The 21671-nt window shown below is 35.6% G+C and overlaps 5 protein-coding genes across 8 annotated transcripts; 3 read left to right on the top strand and 2 right to left on the bottom strand.

Moving 5' to 3' along the window:
* The first annotated feature begins 149 nt into the window (after positions 1-149).
* LOC111801067 (protein P21) lies at positions 150-3770 on the top strand. Of its 3 annotated transcripts, none has more exons than XM_023685036.2 (2): positions 150-1019; positions 3681-3770. In XM_023685036.2, the coding sequence occupies exon 1, from the start codon at positions 157-159 to the stop codon at positions 1012-1014; it is 858 nt and encodes a 285-aa protein (XP_023540804.2). In that variant the 5' UTR covers positions 150-156; the 3' UTR covers positions 1015-1019; positions 3681-3770. The 3 variants fall into 3 exon arrangements, with proteins under 3 accessions (XP_023540804.2, XP_023540803.2, XP_023540802.2); XM_023685035.2 differs by lacking the exon at positions 3681-3770 and adding an exon at positions 2060-2895; XM_023685034.2 differs by lacking the exon at positions 3681-3770 and adding an exon at positions 2505-2895 and having other exon boundaries at positions 152-1019.
* Positions 3771-5461: 1691 nt separating this feature from the next.
* Positions 5462-6534, top strand: EXPA7 (expansin A7). The gene is made up of 2 exons (XM_023685151.2): positions 5462-5633; positions 5718-6534. The coding sequence occupies exons 1-2, from the start codon at positions 5462-5464 to the stop codon at positions 6344-6346; spliced, it is 801 nt and encodes a 266-aa protein (XP_023540919.2). The 3' UTR covers positions 6347-6534.
* A 1372-nt stretch (positions 6535-7906) lies between these two features.
* Positions 7907-11973, bottom strand: TAF11 (TBP-associated factor 11). 2 transcript variants are annotated; one of them, XM_087125927.1, is made up of 5 exons: positions 11834-11973; positions 11239-11645; positions 8802-8889; positions 8437-8536; positions 7907-8267 (listed from the first exon to the last, which is right to left on the bottom strand). In XM_087125927.1, the coding sequence occupies exons 2-5, from the start codon at positions 11592-11594 to the stop codon at positions 8140-8142; spliced, it is 672 nt and encodes a 223-aa protein (XP_086982053.1). In that variant the 5' UTR covers positions 11595-11645; positions 11834-11973; the 3' UTR covers positions 7907-8139. The 2 variants fall into 2 exon arrangements, with proteins under 2 accessions (XP_086982053.1, XP_023538856.2); XM_023683088.2 differs by lacking the exon at positions 11834-11973 and having other exon boundaries at positions 11239-11724.
* A 272-nt stretch (positions 11974-12245) lies between these two features.
* Positions 12246-13927, top strand: LOC111800498 (histone deacetylase complex subunit SAP18-like). The gene is made up of 6 exons (XM_023684215.2): positions 12246-12449; positions 12616-12648; positions 13043-13153; positions 13254-13349; positions 13518-13592; positions 13691-13927. Exons 1-6 carry the CDS (start codon positions 12246-12248, stop codon positions 13721-13723), a joined length of 552 nt encoding a protein of 183 aa, XP_023539983.2. The 3' UTR covers positions 13724-13927.
* A 110-nt stretch (positions 13928-14037) lies between these two features.
* Positions 14038-21097, bottom strand: LOC111800497 (PGR5-like protein 1A, chloroplastic). Its single transcript, XM_023684214.2, has 11 exons — positions 20874-21097; positions 19056-19171; positions 18524-18620; positions 18338-18438; positions 16410-16466; positions 15669-15745; positions 15332-15383; positions 14886-14996; positions 14684-14781; positions 14498-14574; positions 14038-14295 (listed from the first exon to the last, which is right to left on the bottom strand). Exons 1-10 carry the CDS (start codon positions 21061-21063, stop codon positions 14505-14507), a joined length of 969 nt encoding a protein of 322 aa, XP_023539982.1. The 5' UTR covers positions 21064-21097; the 3' UTR covers positions 14038-14295; positions 14498-14504.
* Positions 21098-21671: the final 574 nt, after the last annotated feature.

Raw genomic sequence — 21671 nt, 5'->3', positions numbered from 1 at the left:
TTCACAATTCACCCTCTTGATAGTACAGCCGCTTGATGTTTGGCTCTAATACCATTTATAATAGCTCAAACTCTTACCTAATAGATATTGTCAACTTTTGTCCATCAACTTGACACTTCTAGAAGGATTACAATATCTTAAAAGGGACAATGTTCAATGATTGCAATTTCAACAACGTCTTCTTCCCCAAATCCCAGCGGTGCGATGTCGTGTGTGCGCAACAAACATCTCCTTTTATCGATTCTCCTCCTCGATTTCACTTTCACCAATCAATTCCTCCAAGCTCAAACCCTAATCGGCCCTAATTTTGACGAAGCGCTTCTGCCCTTCGGCTCACACGCAATCACCGGCACTCTATCCACCCGCTGCAATCGCCACGAATTCGACGGTTCTATCCCTTTCACTTTGCGTAACAACTGCCCCTTCACAGTTTGGGCCGCCGCCATACCAGGCGGTGGCCAACAGCTCCAAACCAACGAGGCTTGGGTTATCGACGTACCCTCCGGCACGACAGGAGGTCGCATTTGGGGCAGAACAAACTGTTCCTTCGACAAATCTGGCCGTGGAAATTGCCAGACCGGAGATTGCGGCGGCGTTCTTCAGTGCGTAACCCTCGGCTCGCCCCCCAATACTCTTGCTGAGTTTGCACTTGACCAATTTAACGATCTGGATTTCTTCGACGTCTCTCTCGTCGACGGGTTTAATATCCCGATGGAATTCACACCGACGTCTAACGGATGCAGCAGGGGCATCCGTTGCGCCGCCGATATCAACGGGCAGTGCCCTAAGGTGCTGAAGGTGGCCGGCGGCTGTAACAATCCGTGCACAGTGTTCAAGACCGATGAGTATTGTTGCAGTAATTCTTCCACGAGCTGTAAGCCCACAAATTATTCGAAGTTTTTCAAGGATCAGTGTCCGGATGCTTACAGCTACCCCATGGATGATGCAACCAGCACATTTACTTGTCCTGGTGCTGGCGCGACTAACTACGCCGTCGTGTTCTGCCCCTCCTAGAGCTGGTGAGTCACTATCATTTTGTTTTGTTTGATTGGTATTCCTTCCTGCTTAGATTGTTTTATAATCTTGTCACGAATGCATATAAACATGTTCTGAATGCATTTGTAGAAATCCCCAATAGGTAAAGAACCCATCAAAGAAACTGATGTCTGGATGCTGATGAAAAACTTTAGCTACTAACAATCCTTGTGACATTGAATAGAGCCCATCTGGATTTACCTTAGTCTAAAACACCCATTTATGGAACGAGGCTCTATGTACTGTTCTTCATCAAGGCCGAGATCTCTGCATCCATAGGTGTTAGAGGATTGTTGGGAGGGAGTGCCACATTGGCTTATTAAGAGGACGATCATAAGTTTATAAGTAAGGAATACATCTTCACTAGTCTGAGGCCTTTTCGGGAAACCAAAAGGCAAAGTGGACAATATCATACCATTATGGAGGTTCATGATTCCTATGTTAGGAATCACGGATCTCCACAATGGTATGATATATATTGTTCACTTTGAGCATAAGCTCTCATGGCTTTGCTAAGGCCTCATACCAATGGAGATGTATTCTCCAAGGGGGCTTAACTTTCGGCTTAAAAACAACGACTTTCCCTCGAGTAATCATAGGATGAGCTGGTTGACATGAAGATAATGGAGCCAGAGATGAATATATGTGTAGATGAACTGAGGCATTTATGCCGATTGTGAGTTGGGCTTGAGACTAAGTATACGCACCTGTTGCTACAAAACTGAAGCTTATGTGTATTATACGGTTGTTAGTATGAATAACACACACAACCAAAACTAAGTAAAGCTGAAAGAATCCAAGGATTATTGAAAAACAGTACCTGGATTGGTGACTTTCCTCCTAGAATTGTAGCAGCCATCCCACCAATAAGTTAACAACATGGAAGCTCGACCAAGCAATGTAGGACTGGTTTCGACAATATGTCGATGTTTCTTCTCAGCTTGTCCATTTTGTGCCCGACGTTCATGGACAAGAAAATTGAAACTTTATGCCCAACTTTTACCGATTGTCGTTCAACGTGTAGGAAGTCGTTGAACGAGTGGTTATGAATATGAACAAAATCAGAGAAGGAAGAGTACTCGTGAGCTTGAGTAGCTGGACATTCATGAAATCCATCGTTTATCTTTGCATGAATGTGCCAAACAGAAGTGTGTACTCTCGGACATCTTGATTGGACACAGTTGCTCGTAGTTGGACGTCTTCAAGAGTGCGAGTTAAACAAGAGTGTGAGTTAAACTTCTACTCTAAGGCTTGACTTATAAAGCGAGGTAGTGACTATTGAACAAACTTAGTACGTAGGAATGTAACTAGATTTGTTTGCAAAGCGTTACATTGGAAGGGTAACTCAACCACTTACCAGTTAAATCGAGGTGGTGACTATTGGACAAACTTAACACGAAGGAATGTAACTAGGTTTGATCACAAAGCCTTACATTGGAAGGGTAACACCCGTTGATCCTTTTGTGTAGGTTCAGGATAACTCAACACTCCCGAGCTAAATCGAGGCGGTGACTATTGAACAAACTTAGCATGTAGGAATGTAGCTATGTTTGTTTGCAAAGCGTTACATCGAAAGAGTAATGCCCATCGATCCTTATGCGTAGGTTAAGGATAACTCAACACTTCCAAACTAAATCGAGATGGTGACTATTGGACAAACTTAGCACGTAGGAATGTAACTAGGTTTGTTTGCAAAGCGTTACGTTGTTGTATTGCATGTTAATGTGTGTAGCATTAAAGCAACTAAAAGCTAAGTCTTGACCTCTCATTACTATTATTATCTTTCTTGCCTTGAGTTGTATATTTTTAAATACCCAAAACTCATCATATTTTCTAGTGATTTGGTTACCTTTTAGTTTAGCACAATTTTTTTAATGTATTTTGTGAGAATCTTTTAGAAATAAATATTTTTTAACATCTAATATATTAATATATATTTTAGTCAAATTATACTTGAATATCATAAAATATCTCAATCTATTTTCAACTAATATTCAAATTTCAAATATATTTTTTATTTAATATATTTAATATACTTAATTATTTTAATATGTAATATATTAATTACAATAAATATTTTTTTTCTTTTATATTTAATTAATTTAACCATTTAATTTTTTAAAAAAATTAAATGAATCGTTTTAGTGTTACTATTAATATTCAATAATATAAAATTAATTAATTGAAATCTTTAATTAATCAATTTTTATTCATTAAATATTAATCACTCCACGGTCGACTTAGAGTTCCACTCGTATGTATTATAAAACAAGTTGTGTCTATAAATATAATCATTACAAATAAGTCGATATTTCGTAATTTGTTTGTAATTATAACTTGTTAAACGTTTATTTTGCCATGTAATTACATTTTATACCTTATGGTCTTGTAATGAATAATTAGTTTATGATCTAACCATAAACTAAGTCCTTCACGTGCTATTGAGAAGGTGAAATTCCAATATTCAAATCTCAAAATTAGCACAGAACGGAGTTGTTCATCAACTTACCTCTAAAAGGGAATGAGTGGATTTCATCTCTTGCGATTATGTCTTCAATTCTCCCTTTGATCAAAATTTTAAAATTGTAGACATTGAATTCGTCTACAAAAATTATTCTCACTTGTCAAACGGTTCTCACATGCAGGAGTTCATAATTCACACAAGATTAGAATGAGTCTCTCGTGAAATATTAATCTTCTCAATTAACTTATTTATAATGAGAAATTAACTTATTTTATAAAAACTTGTACACTTTTATTCCCATTTTTCCACATTAAATATTTGGATTAAATCATTAGTAATAATTACAAATTGTTACAAATGGGGTTAGTATCGGGATAAGTCACTCAATCTTATTCATATATTATTGACCTTTTAGATTCTTTCATACGTCAACCACATCCTCTCTAAGATTATACTAATAATTTTGAATTTGGCATCGAATGGTTAATATTAATAATTATTTTAAAAAATAATTAATTAATTAAGCAATTTTAGAACATAGACCTCTTTACTTTGTGCACACACACCTTTTCAACGTCTCTTCGTACACCATTTTCATTCCATCCGTGTCCCACAAAGAATCATACATTTGGAATAGCATACATTCGTATCAAGCTAGCTCCATTGATCAAATGAACTCTTTAACCAATCATTTTTCCATTAACTCAAGGTGACTCGACTATAGATTACGAATTACACTCTCATGTACGGTAGAGGAGTCATGTTCATTGATACAACTGTAAACGCTCATATACTATTTCATTGGATACGAAAAAAAAAATAGCAAAAATAGAGAATAATAAAAAAAAAAATAGAGAATAAATATTGTATAAGATAATTAGAAGAAAAAAAAAAGTAGCTGATCTATGTTGATATATTTATGTTATCATGCATCATATATATATATATATATATATATATATATATATTATTTTGACGCATATTTTACATACTTGCCAGCACGTAGTAGACCTTTATTATAAATAATAAATAAACCGACCAACAAAAAATGGGTTTGCAAATATAATAATTTAAAAAAAAATTGAAGTTTTTTCAATAATAATAATAAATAAATAAATAATGAAAAAGAAAAAGAAGATTTAAGAATTTCGTAATCTGAAAAAATAATAATTTTACAAATACATTTAAATCACAGTCGGCGATTTTAAAATAAAATGTTATCAAAATAAAATAATAAATAAATAAATCCAACCGTTGACTCTCCCGAATTAAAGGAATTTTAGAATTTTCAGAAATTGTATTATTTTAAATGATCACATTAAAAACTGAATTCTCAAATGAAAAAAAAAAATTATTTAATTGGGAATTGATGTCAATTTCTAACTTTTTTTTTAAAATATAAAAATAAAAGTCAATATTATACATATTAATATAATATAATATGTATAATATTGAGACTATATACATATATATATATAAATAATTTATTTAATTATTTACATTGAATTACTAATTTTCTAACCACAAAAAATAATTTTAAAATGTAAATATTTATATACGTATACATAATTGACATTGAAAATCTCGTGATAACTTGATAAATTAATTTAGTTATCATCAAATATTATATTATATTATTTTTTTAATAAGATTGTTACGTACTTGAAATTTGTACGTCCGGTCGGGTATTAAAATAATTTAAAAATGTACAAGTACATCCCATTTCTAACCACTCTAAAACATTACTTGACTTTTGTAATTAAAAGAATTAATAATTATTATAAAATAAAATAAAAAAGAATTATTTGACTTTGAGTTGCTAAGCTGATGATTGTGAGTGCGGGTCACGAAGAGCCAATAATTTGGCTTTGAACCCAATCGGTTTGACACATTATAAAAAGGAACTAACATAGAACTCAAGGCAAGCAATTTCACAACTTTGTTACAAACTCTTCTAAAGCAATGGCTTCCTACTTCCCTCGTCCGAGCTTTGTCGCCATTGTCGTCGTTTTCGTTTTGCCGCTTATGATGCCCGGGATCACAACTAGACCGGTGCTCGCCAACTTTCGACCGAGCCCTTGGAAGATTGCTCATGCCACCTTTTATGGCGACGAGACAGCATCTGAAACAATGGGTATGTAAACTTATATCTCATGATAATAACGGTAATTTAATAGTTAACGATGTTTTGTATTGATGGTACGGATTTGCATTTTAGGAGGAGCTTGTGGATATGGAAACCTCTTCACGAACAGCTATGGCATCGACACAGTGGCTTTAAGCTCAACGCTTTTCAACAATGGCTACGCTTGTGGAACTTGCTTTCAAATCAAATGCATGCAATCCAAAGCTTGTTACGCTAACGTTGCGTTCACAACGGTGACGGCCACCAATCTCTGTCCCCCCAATTGGTCTAAACCCTCCGACAACGGTGGCTGGTGCAACCCTCCCAGGGTTCACTTTGACATGTCGAAACCCGCTTTTATGAAGATCGCCAACTGGAAGGCCGGGATCGTCCCCGTTGCGTACCGTCGCGTTCCATGCATAAAAAAAGATGGCATTCGGTTCACACTCCAAGGAAATGGGTACTGGCTTTTGGCGTACGTGATGAATGTCGGGGGCGGAGGTGACGTGTCCGGGATGTGGGTGAAAGGAAGCAAGACAGGGTGGATTAGAATGAGCCATAATTGGGGAGCTTCATATCAAGCATTTTCCGCATTGGTTGGACAATCCCTGTCTTTTATAGTCACCTCGTACACCACCAAAGAGACCATCACGGCTTGGAATGTTGCTCCTTCTAATTGGAAGTTTGGTGCGACCTACAAAGCTAACGTCAACTTCCGTTGATGTCGAGAAGTTATTCGAAAAAACTGGTACCGGTTGATAGTTTTACACTGTTGAATATGAGACGGTGTAAAGACTGACAACTACAATGTGAAGGCCAGGTTCGAATAATTTTGTTTTTATGTGAGGTGTTTCGGCTCGAATAATTTAAGTCAATCTGACTTAAATACCCTTTAACTTCATGGTCAACTCGGAGCTTTTTTGTTTTAAAAGCCGGGTTGGCTGGTTGTCGTTTTATATATTTGAAAATTTTGTGTTATTTGCTTATAGGCAACTCCATCTTGTAAACAATGATAGTTGTAATGTTTGAAATATATATATATATAATATACACATCTGTTACATACAGGTCGGTAGCACGTAGAATGAGATGAAATTTTTAGCTTTACACATAAAAAAAATAAAATCAATTTAATTAAGTTCCATATATTACCGACATTAATTATAAATTGGTGTAAAACAATACAAGTTCATACAAAAAAAAAAAAAAAAAAAAACTTGGGGACGTTCACAAAATACACTATCAAGACATTCCATGAAATCATAAAATTCGAAGAAGTCAAGACATTGACCTATCTCGACCCCTATAGCTCCACAACTAGTGCACGCCCTCACCTGGACCGCACAACCCAACTTTCTTCTAAATCGGAGGAGTGTAACATGAATGAGTGTATAAAACTGAGTAAATTGTTTACTTATAGGTCATTAGTTCGTTTTTAAATCTACGTCCTTCGTGTAAATTAAATTATTTGTGTGTCTTATTAGACACTTAAATATCTCATATCAGAGTCGTAGGCTCTCTTAGACTATCATCTACATTCAACTGGAATCACTCAAGCCCAACATAGGGTGTCGGTTTGGTAACTTCAAAGTTCTTCATCTTTCGACGCTCTTGAGGCTCTCATTGGTTCTTAAGATTCGGCTCTTCGAAGCTTACTATCTAGTGAAGTATATTTTAGGGTTCTAAGGTATCTTGATGAGCTATTTACTAGTCCCTTTCATTATCATTATCATTATCATTATAATTATCATTATCAACCTACATAGCATAGGTTCTTGAGACACAACCTCGTTATAGTTCCAACTCATAGCTCTCAGAATATCGTTATGGACAGTGTCTCAAATTCTTTGGTAGGATATAGTTAGTGCCTCTCTAGTAGGTTTCACAACGTCAATATCATTAAGGAGGGAGCGACCCTCATGGCTGTCAAATCTCATCTACCTATGTAGTCACTTGCCCTTATCTGAGCAAGACACGACTTAAGGATGGATGAAAATCCTCTAATTGTATCCACAAGGCACTCACATGGCTGAAGAAGATTCATAACGGCTCAACTATATTGGTACCAACTCATTATCATATTAGTACAATTACTTTCTACGATTAAATCTCTCTATAAACTGATTTCTTCTACATATTTTTTGTTAGGTCAAATCCAAAACTAGGGTTACAACCCAACCTAACTATTTTTTTTATTAAAATGTTTAAGGAGTTCAATAAACATTTTTAAAATGGCAAGAAAACCTTTAGTTGAAGAACAAACTAAATGATTGTCACCTATGAACATAACAGATCATCATATAATATTATTAAATGTGTTCTAATGTTTAAAATGTACAAGTTTAATTCAAGTGCTGCTAAATCCATGCCTGAGTTTTCCTCCTTTTCAGAAGTTTGATACATAAACAACCCAAGTTTATACAAAATATGTTAGAAACTTTAGTAATATATATGATGATGAGATGTTTTGCCTACAAAAACTCCTAATACAAAGACTAGAAATTGAATAGACCGATTAGCGAAAGAGTCTAGGCACTGACTTCCTTGGAATCTTACCTTCAAGCTTTAGTCTTCTATATGCTTCTCTGAGATGGCATGGCCTGATAGCTCCAGAATCATTCCGCTCAGTCATTACTACTCTAGCTGAAACAAAATCGAAGCATTGAAATGAGTCGATCTCGCTTTGGAATATGCAGATTCTTTTGTCTATGATTCACATTGCTATTAACATGAACAAAGCAAAGGAAATGCATCTTTTCAGTCCTAGTCCTACATGAACAATGGATTGGGTGTCTGAGAAGTTTATACATACCCGTTTCTACAAGTTCACCAACGAACATCTTTGCTATCCCAGACACTACGATCGTCATTGGTACAGAAATTTTCTGTGTTCCTGAGATGCTTGCTAATAGCTGTGATTTACAAATGAATAGAAACAAGATGAACTGAGTTCATGTTCATAAAGATTAACGTCTCAGAAGATTGGCAAAAAAGAAAAAAAAGCCAATAACCACACCATGCCAATCCATCAAAATCATCTTAGACCCTGAGAGATTGGGGATGAGATAGATTAAAGTTTCGTGGGGTCGAGAATGAAGAACGCATTCCCATTCCCACTCGCACCCTTTGTTACTACCTCTAATGTCTTTTGCTATTGGAAAATATTAAGATTCATACCCTTTTCATATTAGCTTTCTGAAATCCAGCTCTGCGGAAGGACTCGTAACGACTCATCTGTTCTTCTGTAAATTGTGAAAGAATGGCTCTGGCAAAATGTTAAGACAAGTTATAACAAGATTCTTTCCAAAGTGAAGACTTCATAATGCTGTATATAAAGTTCATTCATAACAAAACCAAGAGAAGCTCGAGTAACAAAAATGATCTCGCTAAAATCTTAAAAAATACTGTCATTTAAAACCAACTCTCTGGAGCAACCATAAAAAAAAATATCCATTTTTTTCTAATTTAAAAGCAGGACTTACAATTATAATGGATGAAGCCCAGACGGCGTCTTATGTTTTAACAGGAGAAGAATTATGAACGTACAAGAGAAACTGGAAGAAACAAAAACATGCTAGAAGCTTAAGAAATTGAAGTACACAATCTATGAATACAGAACTGAGTTCCTACCACAAATTCAAATAAAAATTAAATATATTCCAGCACCATACATATGAGATCTCACATTGGTTGGAGAGGAGAACGAATCATTCCTTATAAGGGTATTGAAACCTTTCCCTAGCAAACGCGTTTTAAAAACCTTGAGGAGAAGACCGAAAGGAAAAGCCCAAAGATGACAATATCTGCTAGCGGTGGGCTTAGGCTGTTACAATACAAGTAATGTACAACTGACTTAGAAAAAGCTGGTCTAACGATGGGATAAAAATCCATGATTTTCAGCTTGATGGCAAAGAGTAGTCTTTTCTTTTCATCCCTTTGTTTAAAATTAGGCCCTTAGTGGATAACTGCACTGAATATAATTTTATACAATTGAGCAATTCAAAAGAAAGAGTGGTATTGAAGGATAATTGATTACTGGCCACATCTTCACCATTGCCAACGTGTGTACGTCCCAGTAAATTGACTTCCTAGCGTATTCAGCATAGTACACAGGGTTAGGGATGACTGATTAAGTCTTGGAGTTGGTATAAAATCATAGCCCCAAGGTTTTTATCCAAAGTTTAGGTTTCCCTGTAAATCTTGAATGCCATCTATAACCCTTAATTATTTTTTCAGCACACAATTTGTAATAGCCCAAGCCCACCGCTAGCAGATATTGTTCTCTTTGGGCTTTCCCTTTCGGGTTTCCCCTCAAGGTTTTTAAAACGCATCTATTGGGGGAGGTTTCCACACCCTTATAGAGAATGTTTCATTCTCCTCTCCAATCGATGTGGGATCCCACACAATTACTTAACTAATCAAGAGTAATTTTGAAATAACATGTCTAGCATACAATTGCATTCGCATGTAAGTCAATCTATAACTTCAGTATGTGGATGCATCATCAGTGTTTTAAGGATCAAGTAATATCCAATTGGGAGGAACAAATAAGCTTATCTTAGAAGCAAACCTTTTGGAACTCTTGATTAAGAAAATTACCACAAGGCTATTGCACTGTTCTTATTGGGAACACCTGGAATTTGGAAGAGCACGAAGCAACATGCAATGGCTAGGTCAGGTCGAAAGGGATTTTGTGAAGTTTTACAAATTATCAATATTCCAAAGGATACACTAAATCATGAACTAGTTCACACTCTATTCATATCAATCAACTGTCCTGTCCAAAGGACTAGATGCTACAAACATTTCAAACATCATGACAAGATGCGAAAGCACCTAACGAGTGCAGTTCCTATAATTTAGGTATCTAGATCCTGCTAGTGATCTATCTTATTCCACATAAGTCTAAGGACATTGATTCTCCAATTTGCAAGAACTTATGAACTTATGACTGATGCAGTCTATTGAAATAAAATTGCTTAAAATGAAAATTCCTACTAAACAAATTTTCCTTTGGAGTGCTTGATGTCAGCATTTCATCAACTGATACAACCGAGTGACGAGACATGAGGCCATCTTTCACAATGCCCCTTTCAAACAAATATGGCCCCATGTTTCTAAATGCCTCAACACCAGGCTGTGGCTATTCCCAACTGTATGATGTTTCACCGTCTTTGGCTCCAAACACTAGAGCTTAAACAATCTCATTTTCTTCTGATAGACTCTTAGATTCTATTTTTATTATGACATTTTTCCTTGATGTAAATGCTATCCCCTCAAAAAGTTACAATCTTCATAGCCATTTGGCAAACTTGAAGGCTTTCTAAACCTTCCTTGATAGGATTTTCCTCGGTATCAGTTCGAGTTATCACCCTTTAACAAGATTTCATATCATCGGTTAAATATAAGCTCAACAGACTTTTCACGAACACAAACAATGCATGAGAATTGACCTAAAAATTATCATAACCTCGTCAAAGAAGTCCACAGAGGAAGTATTTTTTAGCATCAAAGTTAACGATAACATTGACACTAAGCTAGCGCAACTTGAAAGAGAGGAATGAAGTAAGAACAAAAGTTAAACCTAAATATTGAGAGAGCCAAGAAAACATACTGCATCTTCGCCATCTTATCTGGATCGCCGCTCGAGGGGAATTTAGCGAGCTCCACTTCGACATTCTCTTCCTCTTCTTCATCGTCGTCTTCTTTGGTTTTAGGTGCGGCAGAGACATTGGAGGAAGACGAAACAAACAAAGAAGTAGTGGATGCAGAAGGAATACCGGAATTTGTGGCGGCGACGGCGGCGGATTTTGGATCATCATCACCATCGTGCAAATCAAGAGCGTCGGCATCGGCGGTGGCAGCAACGTTGGTCTGAATTTCGAGATCATCGGCAGCGGAGGGGGAGTTCGGTGGAGATTCCTCCTGCTCCTCAAACGCCGCTTCAAATGGGTCCTTCGATTGCTTCATTTTTTTGTGGAAATACTCTCCGAATTGATCGCTTCTATGCGATGAACTAACCTGATTTGGTCCCAATTTTGAAATGTTTCATGAAACAATTTGTAAGCTGGGAATTGGGGTTTGAATCCCATTTTTTCAAGAAAATTATAATTTATATTTTAAAACGTTGAGTAAACTAAGAGTCCCTTGGCTCACTAATTTAGACCACTATCAATATCAAACCCTAAGTGTGTGGAAGAAGCGTTCACCTTAGCTCGGACCCCAACCCTAGTCTCGACAAATGATGGTCGTAAAAGACTCTTCTGAGACAACTTTCGGGATGTCAATTCAAGCTTGATTTATAACTGTGACTGGTATCCTTTCTAATGCAATCTATTTTTTCGAATTTCCTTCTTTTTTTTCAATACCGAACCAAAGACGAAGGGGGAAGAAGCTCCAACCAACCCTAATCAACTTTTTTATTATGTCTCAATTAATTAAAATAAATTAATATTAATTATCATTTAATTCGACCATTTTTACGACAGCTATTTATTTTAATTTTACACTTTAAATCAAATTTGTCACTAAAATGTTTGCAAAATGGGCCAAAAATATGTGGGCTTAGCTTTTCCCATATTCGGCCCAGCCCATTTCAAAAGCCCAAAATGAGGCGAAGAAATGGCTAAACCGAAAAACGGAAAAAATCAGAAGCTCGGTAACACACCGACCATGGACAAGAGAAGCAGAGACGAGAAGATGAGTGGAGCTGCAACTGCTCCGCCCCAAGGGAGACCGTCTGCGCGGCCACTCCCTCCGCCATCTCAGGCCAAAGCTCCGCCGCCTCCTCCTCGCGCTCGTTTCGAACCCGTCGACCGCGAAAAGGTCTCTTAGGGCTTGCTTCTTCCTCTCGTTTTTTTTTTTTTTTCTTTTCTTCACACCGCTGAGATAAGTTCACGGTTTCTTGAATTTTTGTTTGTTATTCAACTGAAACTTATCTGCTTTTCGTTTTGTTGCAATTTTCGCTTCCTTCCGTGATGGTGATTTCAAGACTTGCCCTTTGCTGCTTCGCGTTTTTACTAAGGTGCGTTTGAATTCTTTGAGTAGCCTTCTTGTTCGATTTATCTTTGTTCTTTTAAAATCTGAGATAATTGTGAAATGTGTCATGGCGGAAAATGTCCTGTTTTCGGTTCTTGGTATCTGTTTGACATTGTCGACCTGCTACCTTTTATGATACTTCTGAGTTTATTAGCGATTGTGCATTTCTTATACTTCGTTCCATTATTCGATTTCTTTTGTTGTGTGAAGATTGTGTTGAAGGGTCCTTTTTCCACATGATTTTTTTTCTTGATTGGTGCACTTGGGAGGAGTAATGAAAAAACTTCACTTTGATAACAGAATTGGCGTGGGGTTCAGTTCATGTATTTACATCTTACTGCAGACGGTATACAGGATATGCTTCATTTACATTTTTGCAGGTTGGAAGTCACCACACCGATGAGGATTTTGCAATTAGAGGTAAGGAACCCAAAGATGAGGTTCAGATTTATACATGGAAAGATGCAACACTCCGGGAGCTAACTGATCTAGTATGCAGAAAACCTACACTGTTCTGTTTCTTTTCTATCGTTTCTCCATCTATTCTTGCTGCTGCTGTTCTGTATTTGATAAATGGCTGTCTGCTTTCAGGTTAAGGAGGTTGCTCCAGAGGCAAGAAGAAGAAATGCCAAACTTTCTTTTGCTTTTGTTTATCCCGACAAGCGTGGTCGATTCGTTTTAAAACCGGTGAGTGATCGTTAACAAAAATGTCACCTGCAGACTTCAAATTTTACCTAATCATTTATCTCATATACAATTGTACTAAATGTTTAGCTGTTCACTTCCTAAATGCACTACTTGTATAGATAAATTGATGTCATTTCTTAATATGAAGACGTTTTGATCATTCTTAAGGTGGGGACAACACATTCTTATGGAAATGGGAGGAGATTAGATGGCAGCAAGGCATTGGGTGAACTGGATTTCCAGGTAAAAATTAACATTAGGGCTCTTGAATTGAGTTTCTTGTAAGTTTCTGAGGAAACTGATGTTTCTTCTGCATATGTTTTTGAATTTGAAAAATGTAGATTGGAGATTATTTGGACGTGGCAATCATGTAGAAATCTGGGTTACATGGAAGTGATGATGCTACTATTTAGTTGGAGAGTGAGTGTTATCAAATGTTTTCTGCATTTTTTAATTTCTATATTCAAATGTCTTGTGAAGGTAGAAGAACAGATTGTATTGATTGGTGACTTTGATTCTGTCATCTGGTTCTAGTTTGAATCCCATTATTTAATAACCTCTTCTTATATTTCCCCAAATATGTACTTTTAGATCTCTATGTTTTATAGAAACTTTATTTCACAAGGGAATTACTTTACCTTTCTCTTAAACTGAAGATAAAGATTTAGTTTCGGAACTTTCGACTTGGTTTCTGATTTTACATACATTAATTATATTTTATTGGTGAAACTTCATCACACCCTTCTCTAGGTATAGTGTGTACATGATGAGTATTCACAAATTTGTACATCAAGATACAATGTTGCACAACTGCTAAAAATTTCTCTCTACAAGGCAGGGTTTTAAGCATCATAATATCCTTCATATTCAACCATGGAGAATTCTTGTAGCTTCCATATGATGATCCCTTTGGTCTTGTTTCTCCTGGAATTACAGCTTACAAATCCTAGATTTATCAGTAGATAGTAATAGTTAGTAGCATGAGAGTCTTTGCCTTGAAGTTCTCTAATGGAATGTAGATGGGATAATATTTGGTTACCAAATGGGATGATATTGGTACAGAGAAATTAGAGAATGATAATGTAATGTAGATGCATGTTAAAAGACAATAATTTCTCTAGGGGATTAAAGATGATCACAAAGTGTACCTCTAACTTAGGCGTTGCTTCCTTCTGGTAATGTGATCAAGCGGGTTTTCGAGTCGTACACCAGCTCAGTTGAACAGCTGAAGAATATATATAGTTTTTACAGTGAATAATTATGAGATAAACCATTGAAAAAAGAAGCATATATGCAAGATGTTAAGAATGGTAGCAATTTAATGAGCTTCATACTTTGAGCACTTGAGATTGTTTGTTTTGCCCCCGCTTGAAACTGACAATATGGTGCCAAAGAAGGAGACATTCTCAGTTCCACAGTTTGGACAAGGGCCCTATAAAAAGATTTTGTACAGTCAAGGTAGCTTCATATGCCATTTCAAGCAGGTCATACAAGGTTCATATTGTCAAAAATGGGTAACAATGAACTCTACTCTACCTTCAAGATCAAAGAGTCTCTAACAACTGCATTTGTAAGGGTAAGAGCTAACCAAACTAGGAATGGCACAGCAGCAAACCAAGTGAAGATGAAACTGAATGGCTCTGGGAGCTGCATTCAACGCAGTATGAACAAATTTCAAGTTATAAGAGCATGAAGTAATGATTATCAGGGAGAGTTTAGAATTAGACAAATACTGAAAAGTTTGAAGCAAGATCTCTGCTAGCTTATTCTTTAGCTATAGAGCTTCTCTTGCAAAAGAATTGACCAACAATGCATATATACCAAAGAAAGGAGAAAGATCATGATAATCATGGCTGTAGCTTGCTTAAAAAGAGTTCAGTTCCTTGTGTGACAAGAATTATGCAGTTTAGGAGATGCTGCAGAATACTTTTATCTTCAATACTTGGTCATGAAAAAGTAGAGGAAAAGGATGAAAATTTTACCTCCAACAAGTATGTAATTTCAAATCCAGTGATATCATCCAGGAAGAAGAACCTAAAAGTAACCATAAACAAATGAGTGTCTAAGTTTTAAACACGAAAATGCAAACAAACAAGGGCCGAAGCGCACGACCAAAATTACAATATCAGAAAGGAAACTTAACATAATTCGATAACAATTTACTTTTGATTTTCTACTTCTAAAACCTAAGCTCATAATTAATCTTAAAAATGTAGATTATAATTTACTTTTTTGAAGAAAACTAAAAACAAAAATGTTATGACACCATTCATTGGTTAAAAGGTTCTTGTAAATTGAAATAGATGGTTTCAAACTTACAGTCCCAGTGCAACTACAGTGGCTGGAACATTCAAGAGGAACATCCTAAAGTAGTCCACAGAGAGATCACTATAAACCTGTAAGAAGAAAGGTAATCATTACAAGTTCATACAAAGCCATTCTAGATCTTTAAAATTTTAAATACAGGTTCATACTTTTGCAACTTAAGGAGAAATATGTTTTGCTCTGATATACGGTAATCAATGCAGTTACTTCATAATCAAATATGTAAACAATGACCATCGGATTGCATTTTAATTCTAGTGGAATCAAGTACGGAATATGCTTAGTACTTCTCATCACAAACTTTCAATAAATCTTAAAATTAATTTTTATCGCTAGTTTGAAGTTAATTTTAATAAAAAGATTGGCTAAAGATCATGTATATATGTTTCAGAAAGTTAACAATAAACTAATCGCAAAGATTAATGTAAAGATTTATTGAAATCACATGAATTATATTTAAACATTATAGAGTACATTGGCCAAAATTAAATGAGACTTAGATTAGAAGAGCCAAAATGGTATTGTACTGATGTTATTTCCACAAGTATTTTTGGAAGAAATATGGATTAAGTACTTCTTTTTAAACCATTAATAGCTTTTAATTGTTTCAAGAAATCCAAAAAAGCATCCAAATACACATGCCTTTCATTATCCAAAACATAAACAATTTTCATTATCCAAAACTCAGCCCTAATTATAAAATGGGCTGAAACCATATTAGTCAATTACACATACCTTTCGACTTCGGAGACTGCAACGGGGTCCCTCAGCCACAATTTCACTCCCTTCCATCTGAAAGTACAATAATTTCAAGTATATCACACGACTTTATTAGTTCCGTATTATGCTTTACTAGTAGAATAGTAGTCACCGCAGCAAAAAGCAAGTTGTTGAGTAGCACCTTAATCAATGAATTTTAGGGGATTTTTGGTGATTAAAGGCGAGATTATATAGTTTTTCTTATCAAGGCTCAACTTTTTTGAGGGGCAAGAAAGATGAACATTCAATGAGGAAACAAAAAAGGAAAGAATACAAGGGCAAACAAAAAGTACCCAAAAGGGAGGATTCAAAAGCACCTCCTCCATCAAAGATGGCACATCTCTATGAAAAATGCCTATGAAAAGCCTGCTAACCCAGAACGAACTCCTCCAACGACCCCAAAGTAGTTAGCAAACTGACACTCCCACAACAAATGATTTAGATTCTCTCCATGCCTCCTACGAACAATGCACTAATGCGGGTACACAACTTGAACTTTAAAGCTCACCCTAGAGGGAGATCATTTGCCTAAGTCAGTTTTTACTATTTCAACCATTCACATCATGGAGACGTTGACCTGGCACCAGTTGTAAAGATCTAAAGAATTCTTTGAAGTTCACTCCTGAATTCATTCAATGTAAGTAGCTTTTCTCTAGGCTTGGGTCCCCTTTAGCAAGTTAACACACAATTATAGAAATGTAAGGTGTAGCTATGGTCATATCCATGTTTAAGACTATGGAAGTTTGTGTGGATGTGTTGAACGACATGCATGGCATTATAATTGTAGGATGGGATCCTATGTTTAGGACATGCATATAATAAGTAGCTTGTATTCCCACTTTGGCTTTGGGACCCAAGTTCATAAAGGAAAGGGAAATTAGAGATGAGGCACCTATATTTGTGGAAGGAATAACGATCGAGTAATGAATCTCAAACCACCAAACTAATACTAGACGATTCAAAATCAGGATTCCTATAGTTTCAAGTTATGTATAGGTTTATGTATTGGTTTGATGTAAACCACTATTATGTTCGCGTAGTTTTTTACTTTACCATAAAGCTTGGAATAAGGTTAGATATTTAAGCCAAACTTCAAGTATGTCCAGGTTGTTGATATTGCTTGCACATGAGGACTCATAAAGAAAGGCTCACTGTTCTTTAGTTGTCTTTTTTAGTCAAAATAACAAGTATATTAAAGAATGAGGTAGAAAAGGGTGGCATCTAGCTTTCTTAGGGAAAAAGTATACTTAAAGGTCCAAGTCTCATCTGAGTCTATTCTTAAACTTCCATAATTCCTTCAAATGAGCAGGACGACTCATTTCTCCATTGTATATTCATAAAAGGATCTTTCATTTAAGGTCTCATTTGTTTTGTCTAACTATAAAATGAGACATGGTCCAAACAAATTCTTGAGGCTTTAGAGGAATGTTATTGTGAAGTGAAACGCGTTTGAAAAGCACATCAGGAAAAACAGGGCTATATGGCTAAGACCCCTTGGGCATAGTTTGGGAGTAAAACTATATTCGTCCCCTAGCAACTATATTAATCCAAGCCAAAAATAAAAGTGATCCCACCCACTAGAAATCATCAAGAGAAGGAAGAGGCACATAGAGAAAATTATTCAATAATCATATTTTAATAGTTCTTGGACGTGGATTGAAAAAATTGTCTACCTCTAATAACTACTAGATACATATTCCAAGTACTATTATAATCTCCCTCTCATGCACCTAACGAAGTAAAACTGTAAGCGTGTCAACCTCTTTCAATGATTTCATGTCACATACCCATATGATTGGGGAAGAAAACAAATCGAAACTTCAAAACCACGTAGGCGTCAGTCAAGATAAAATTGCAATTAAATAAGCCAAGCAAATATAAAACGGTAAATAATTCAAACAGACCTTAAGTCTCATCTTCAATTCGTCAAATTCTTTATCCGTCAAAATTGGATTTCCAGATACATATGCCATTGAGGCCTCCAAAAACTTTTGTTCATCAGAACCTGTATCACAAATTGTAAGTATCTGAAGAATCTTCAATTGAATTAGGCATAAACGCAGAGATTTGATTGTTTGATCAGTAAGTACTTAGCATTACAACACTGCTGCCTTCCCACATTAATTCTTCCTTGAGATTATCAAATTCCTCGTTTGACATAATTGCTTTACCCTCATAATAGAATGCCTGCACAACATGAAGAGAAACTATTTTAGGGTGCATTAGGGAGTACCTCTAGAATAAGTGCTTTTAACAAAAAGTACTTTTCAAATGATTTTGATACTTAATTCTCTAATCTTAAAGTACTTTAGAAGTGCTTCTTGTCCAACATTTGAGCCAAAAGTATTCTATAAGTGTTTTCTTACAAGGTAAGTTGCTTCTGACATATTTAAAAAAAAAAAAAAAAAAAAAAAAATCGAGTGGAGAGTGCATTTGGTCATGGAAAAACTGTAACTGAACAAAAACATTAGAATTTTACTGAGTTTAAACTGGACCAATTCTGAAACAGAACTTCAAATCCTGATGTTTAATGTCTCTTTACAAAATCAAATCTTGCATAAATTAGAACTTAGAAGAATACAATGACGAAGAGCTTCAGAATTCAATGTTGAAAGTTTTTACCTGTAAAGCTTGGAGAAATTCTTGCTCAAGTTCTCCAATGGACTTCTTCTCCTTTTTGTCTATACTACAATATTGAAGGACATTACTATCGACAACATCATCTTCCCCAACCTGACCTGAAAGAAATTTAGACTCGACTCAACATATTGGATTTACTTCTGGAAATCAAGGATTAAATGATAATTTCCTTTCTGAAGCTTCTCTAGAGGCAAACAAGATGGGGTGAAAGCCAAGAAGTTCTCAATATTATGTTCTATTTGCAACACCAAACTTTTCATAAAACTTACAGAATCAGGCATCAGGCAAATAACTAGTTCATAGGATTAATTTCATTAGGCTCTGCAGGCAAATTAATGTTTAAACCTCGTATGCTAACTATCTGATTGTGTTCTCCGTGCTTTCTTTTAGAAAGATGTACAGAATTGTACTAATAAACATTTCATACAATAATGGTTCTGAAAACTACAAGATAATCTTTACTTAAGGAGATATAGGAAGAAAAACTGTGTCAAAAAATATTTCCAAGTTTGTTGGACTTCTTTTTAACTATTAGCCAAAGTGGTTTTAGATCATTCAAAACACTTTCCAGCTCAAATATTTACACTTAGCTACAGTGTAGAAGCTTTTCTTCTTCTTCTTTTTTTTTTTTTTTTTTTTTCCTTTTTTCTTCAAAAAAGCATTTAGACGCATTTTTTTTTTCAACAAAGCAATATAAGGTCTTTACAAGTACTTTTCGCATAAAACTTAATTTTTAATCTTTCAATGGTATTGAGTTTTCATCGGTCGACATTTTCATCAAGATTTTCATTCCATGAGTTTCATATCGACAAACAGAGGGCATCAACATTTCCATTTTATTACAAGTGAAGTTCTCTATATAAAAAAATAGCAACAACATATCACTAATGTGAACATTAACATTACTTATTTAAAAGGGTGAAATGCTTATTTTCTAATTTAAATACTTAGGATTTTTTCTAGAAACATCCATTGACATCAACATCATATCGATATTTCCATCAACAATTCCATTAAATTGAGACCTTGACGTTTTTGTTAATATTTATATTAAAACCTAGTGACTTCTCCTTATATATATTTTCTCTCACTAATCTCTCTCTAGATATGCTTTTTCTTGAATCTCATTCATCATACATGTTTTTCCACACTAAATTTTCGATATACATACCCCTTCACACCCATTTTTCTGCAAATACATTTTCGCTCACTAACTCTTTCTACATATTTTTTCTCACTTTATTTTTCCCTTAGTCATTTTGATTTTTCAGTTTGACAGATATTAGTTAAAATGTTACATTCAAAAACATACTTCTAATTAGGAAGAAAATACTCTCGAACAATTAAAACCAGATAACAAAGTGTTTTCAAATAAGTACTTCTAGTTTTGATAAAAAGCACTTCATGGGTCAGATTTTACATTGAACACTAGGAAAATCAAAGAACAAAACCGTTTCATTAGTTCATATTAACACCATTCTTTTTGGGTGAATTAATGTCTTTTAAAGTGTTTTTTAAGTGACTTTGAAAAAAGAAACCAACTAAATGTTTCATTCAAAAGCATTTTGAATGAGTTATATTTTTTTTATCTGTTTTTAAATTTTCTCAAACTACTACAAGGTTTAAACCAAACACTGCAAAATATTGAATGGGCACTTAAGTTTTTCACAAGCACTTCAAAAGATATAACGAACAACACACTAATCTTTCTAGCTCTGCCCCACTCCCTGTAAACTTCACAGTCAACAAATCGCACTAAGCTCAGCACTACTCGTGGTAACAAGAAGAGAAAACCCTAACCTGGTTGATCAGTAGTTGCCCGGGGAGGTGGAAGACGCACCCGCCGTCGAAGAAGCACACGCCGGCTAGAAACCCTAATCAATTGGGACCTTGCAGAAGACGAAAACAGAGAAGCTGCCGGTTTCTGATTCTGAATCGGAACAGTAAGCGAACTCAAGGACGCTAACGACAACGTCAATTTGGTCGCCATGGCCAAAGGGAGAAGAAGAAGAAGAAGAAGAAGAGAAAACAAACAGGAATTTGATGAGTGTTGGAAGACTGTGGCTCGATTTGGAGGGAAAGAAAGATAAGGCAATGCGAAAATGTGTGGAGGGAAATTGCAACGGTTTTCTGTGTTTTTCATTTGGCAGAGGTTTTTCAAATCCACGAAATCTGCCACGTCAGCTTCATGTTTATTTTTTATTGGACGTGAGGATCTGAGGTGTCCCTCAATCTTTCATTACCTGAACGCATTTTGTTCTGGTCCACGTGCCGCTTTGGTGTTGGCCACGTGGGAGACTGTGACTGTCTTGCTCTAGGTGTAGCTAGGGGTATACATTCAACCCAACAAATCCGACAAACTGGACCGACCCATCCCGAATTATAGGGGTTGGGCGGGGTTGGATTAACATTTCGAGTTAGATTGGTTTAATTTTTCTGAACCCGACTTGATTCGGTTCGGTTTTGGCACTTTCATGATGAATTGTATTATAAAATTGTTACAGACCTATTTTTACAGACATGTGATAAAATTATTTTGTGATAATTACACATTATCGGATAATTAACCACTAAAATCATCATAATAGGTGATTAAGG

This window comes from Cucurbita pepo, chromosome 8 (genome assembly GCF_057944985.1).
Source record: "Cucurbita pepo subsp. pepo isolate OVF chromosome 8, ASM5794498v1, whole genome shotgun sequence".
Classification (NCBI taxonomy): Eukaryota; Viridiplantae; Streptophyta; class Magnoliopsida; order Cucurbitales; family Cucurbitaceae; genus Cucurbita; species Cucurbita pepo.
The sequence above is the reverse complement of the archived record's forward strand: the minus strand, read 5'-3'. Positions and strand labels throughout refer to the sequence as shown.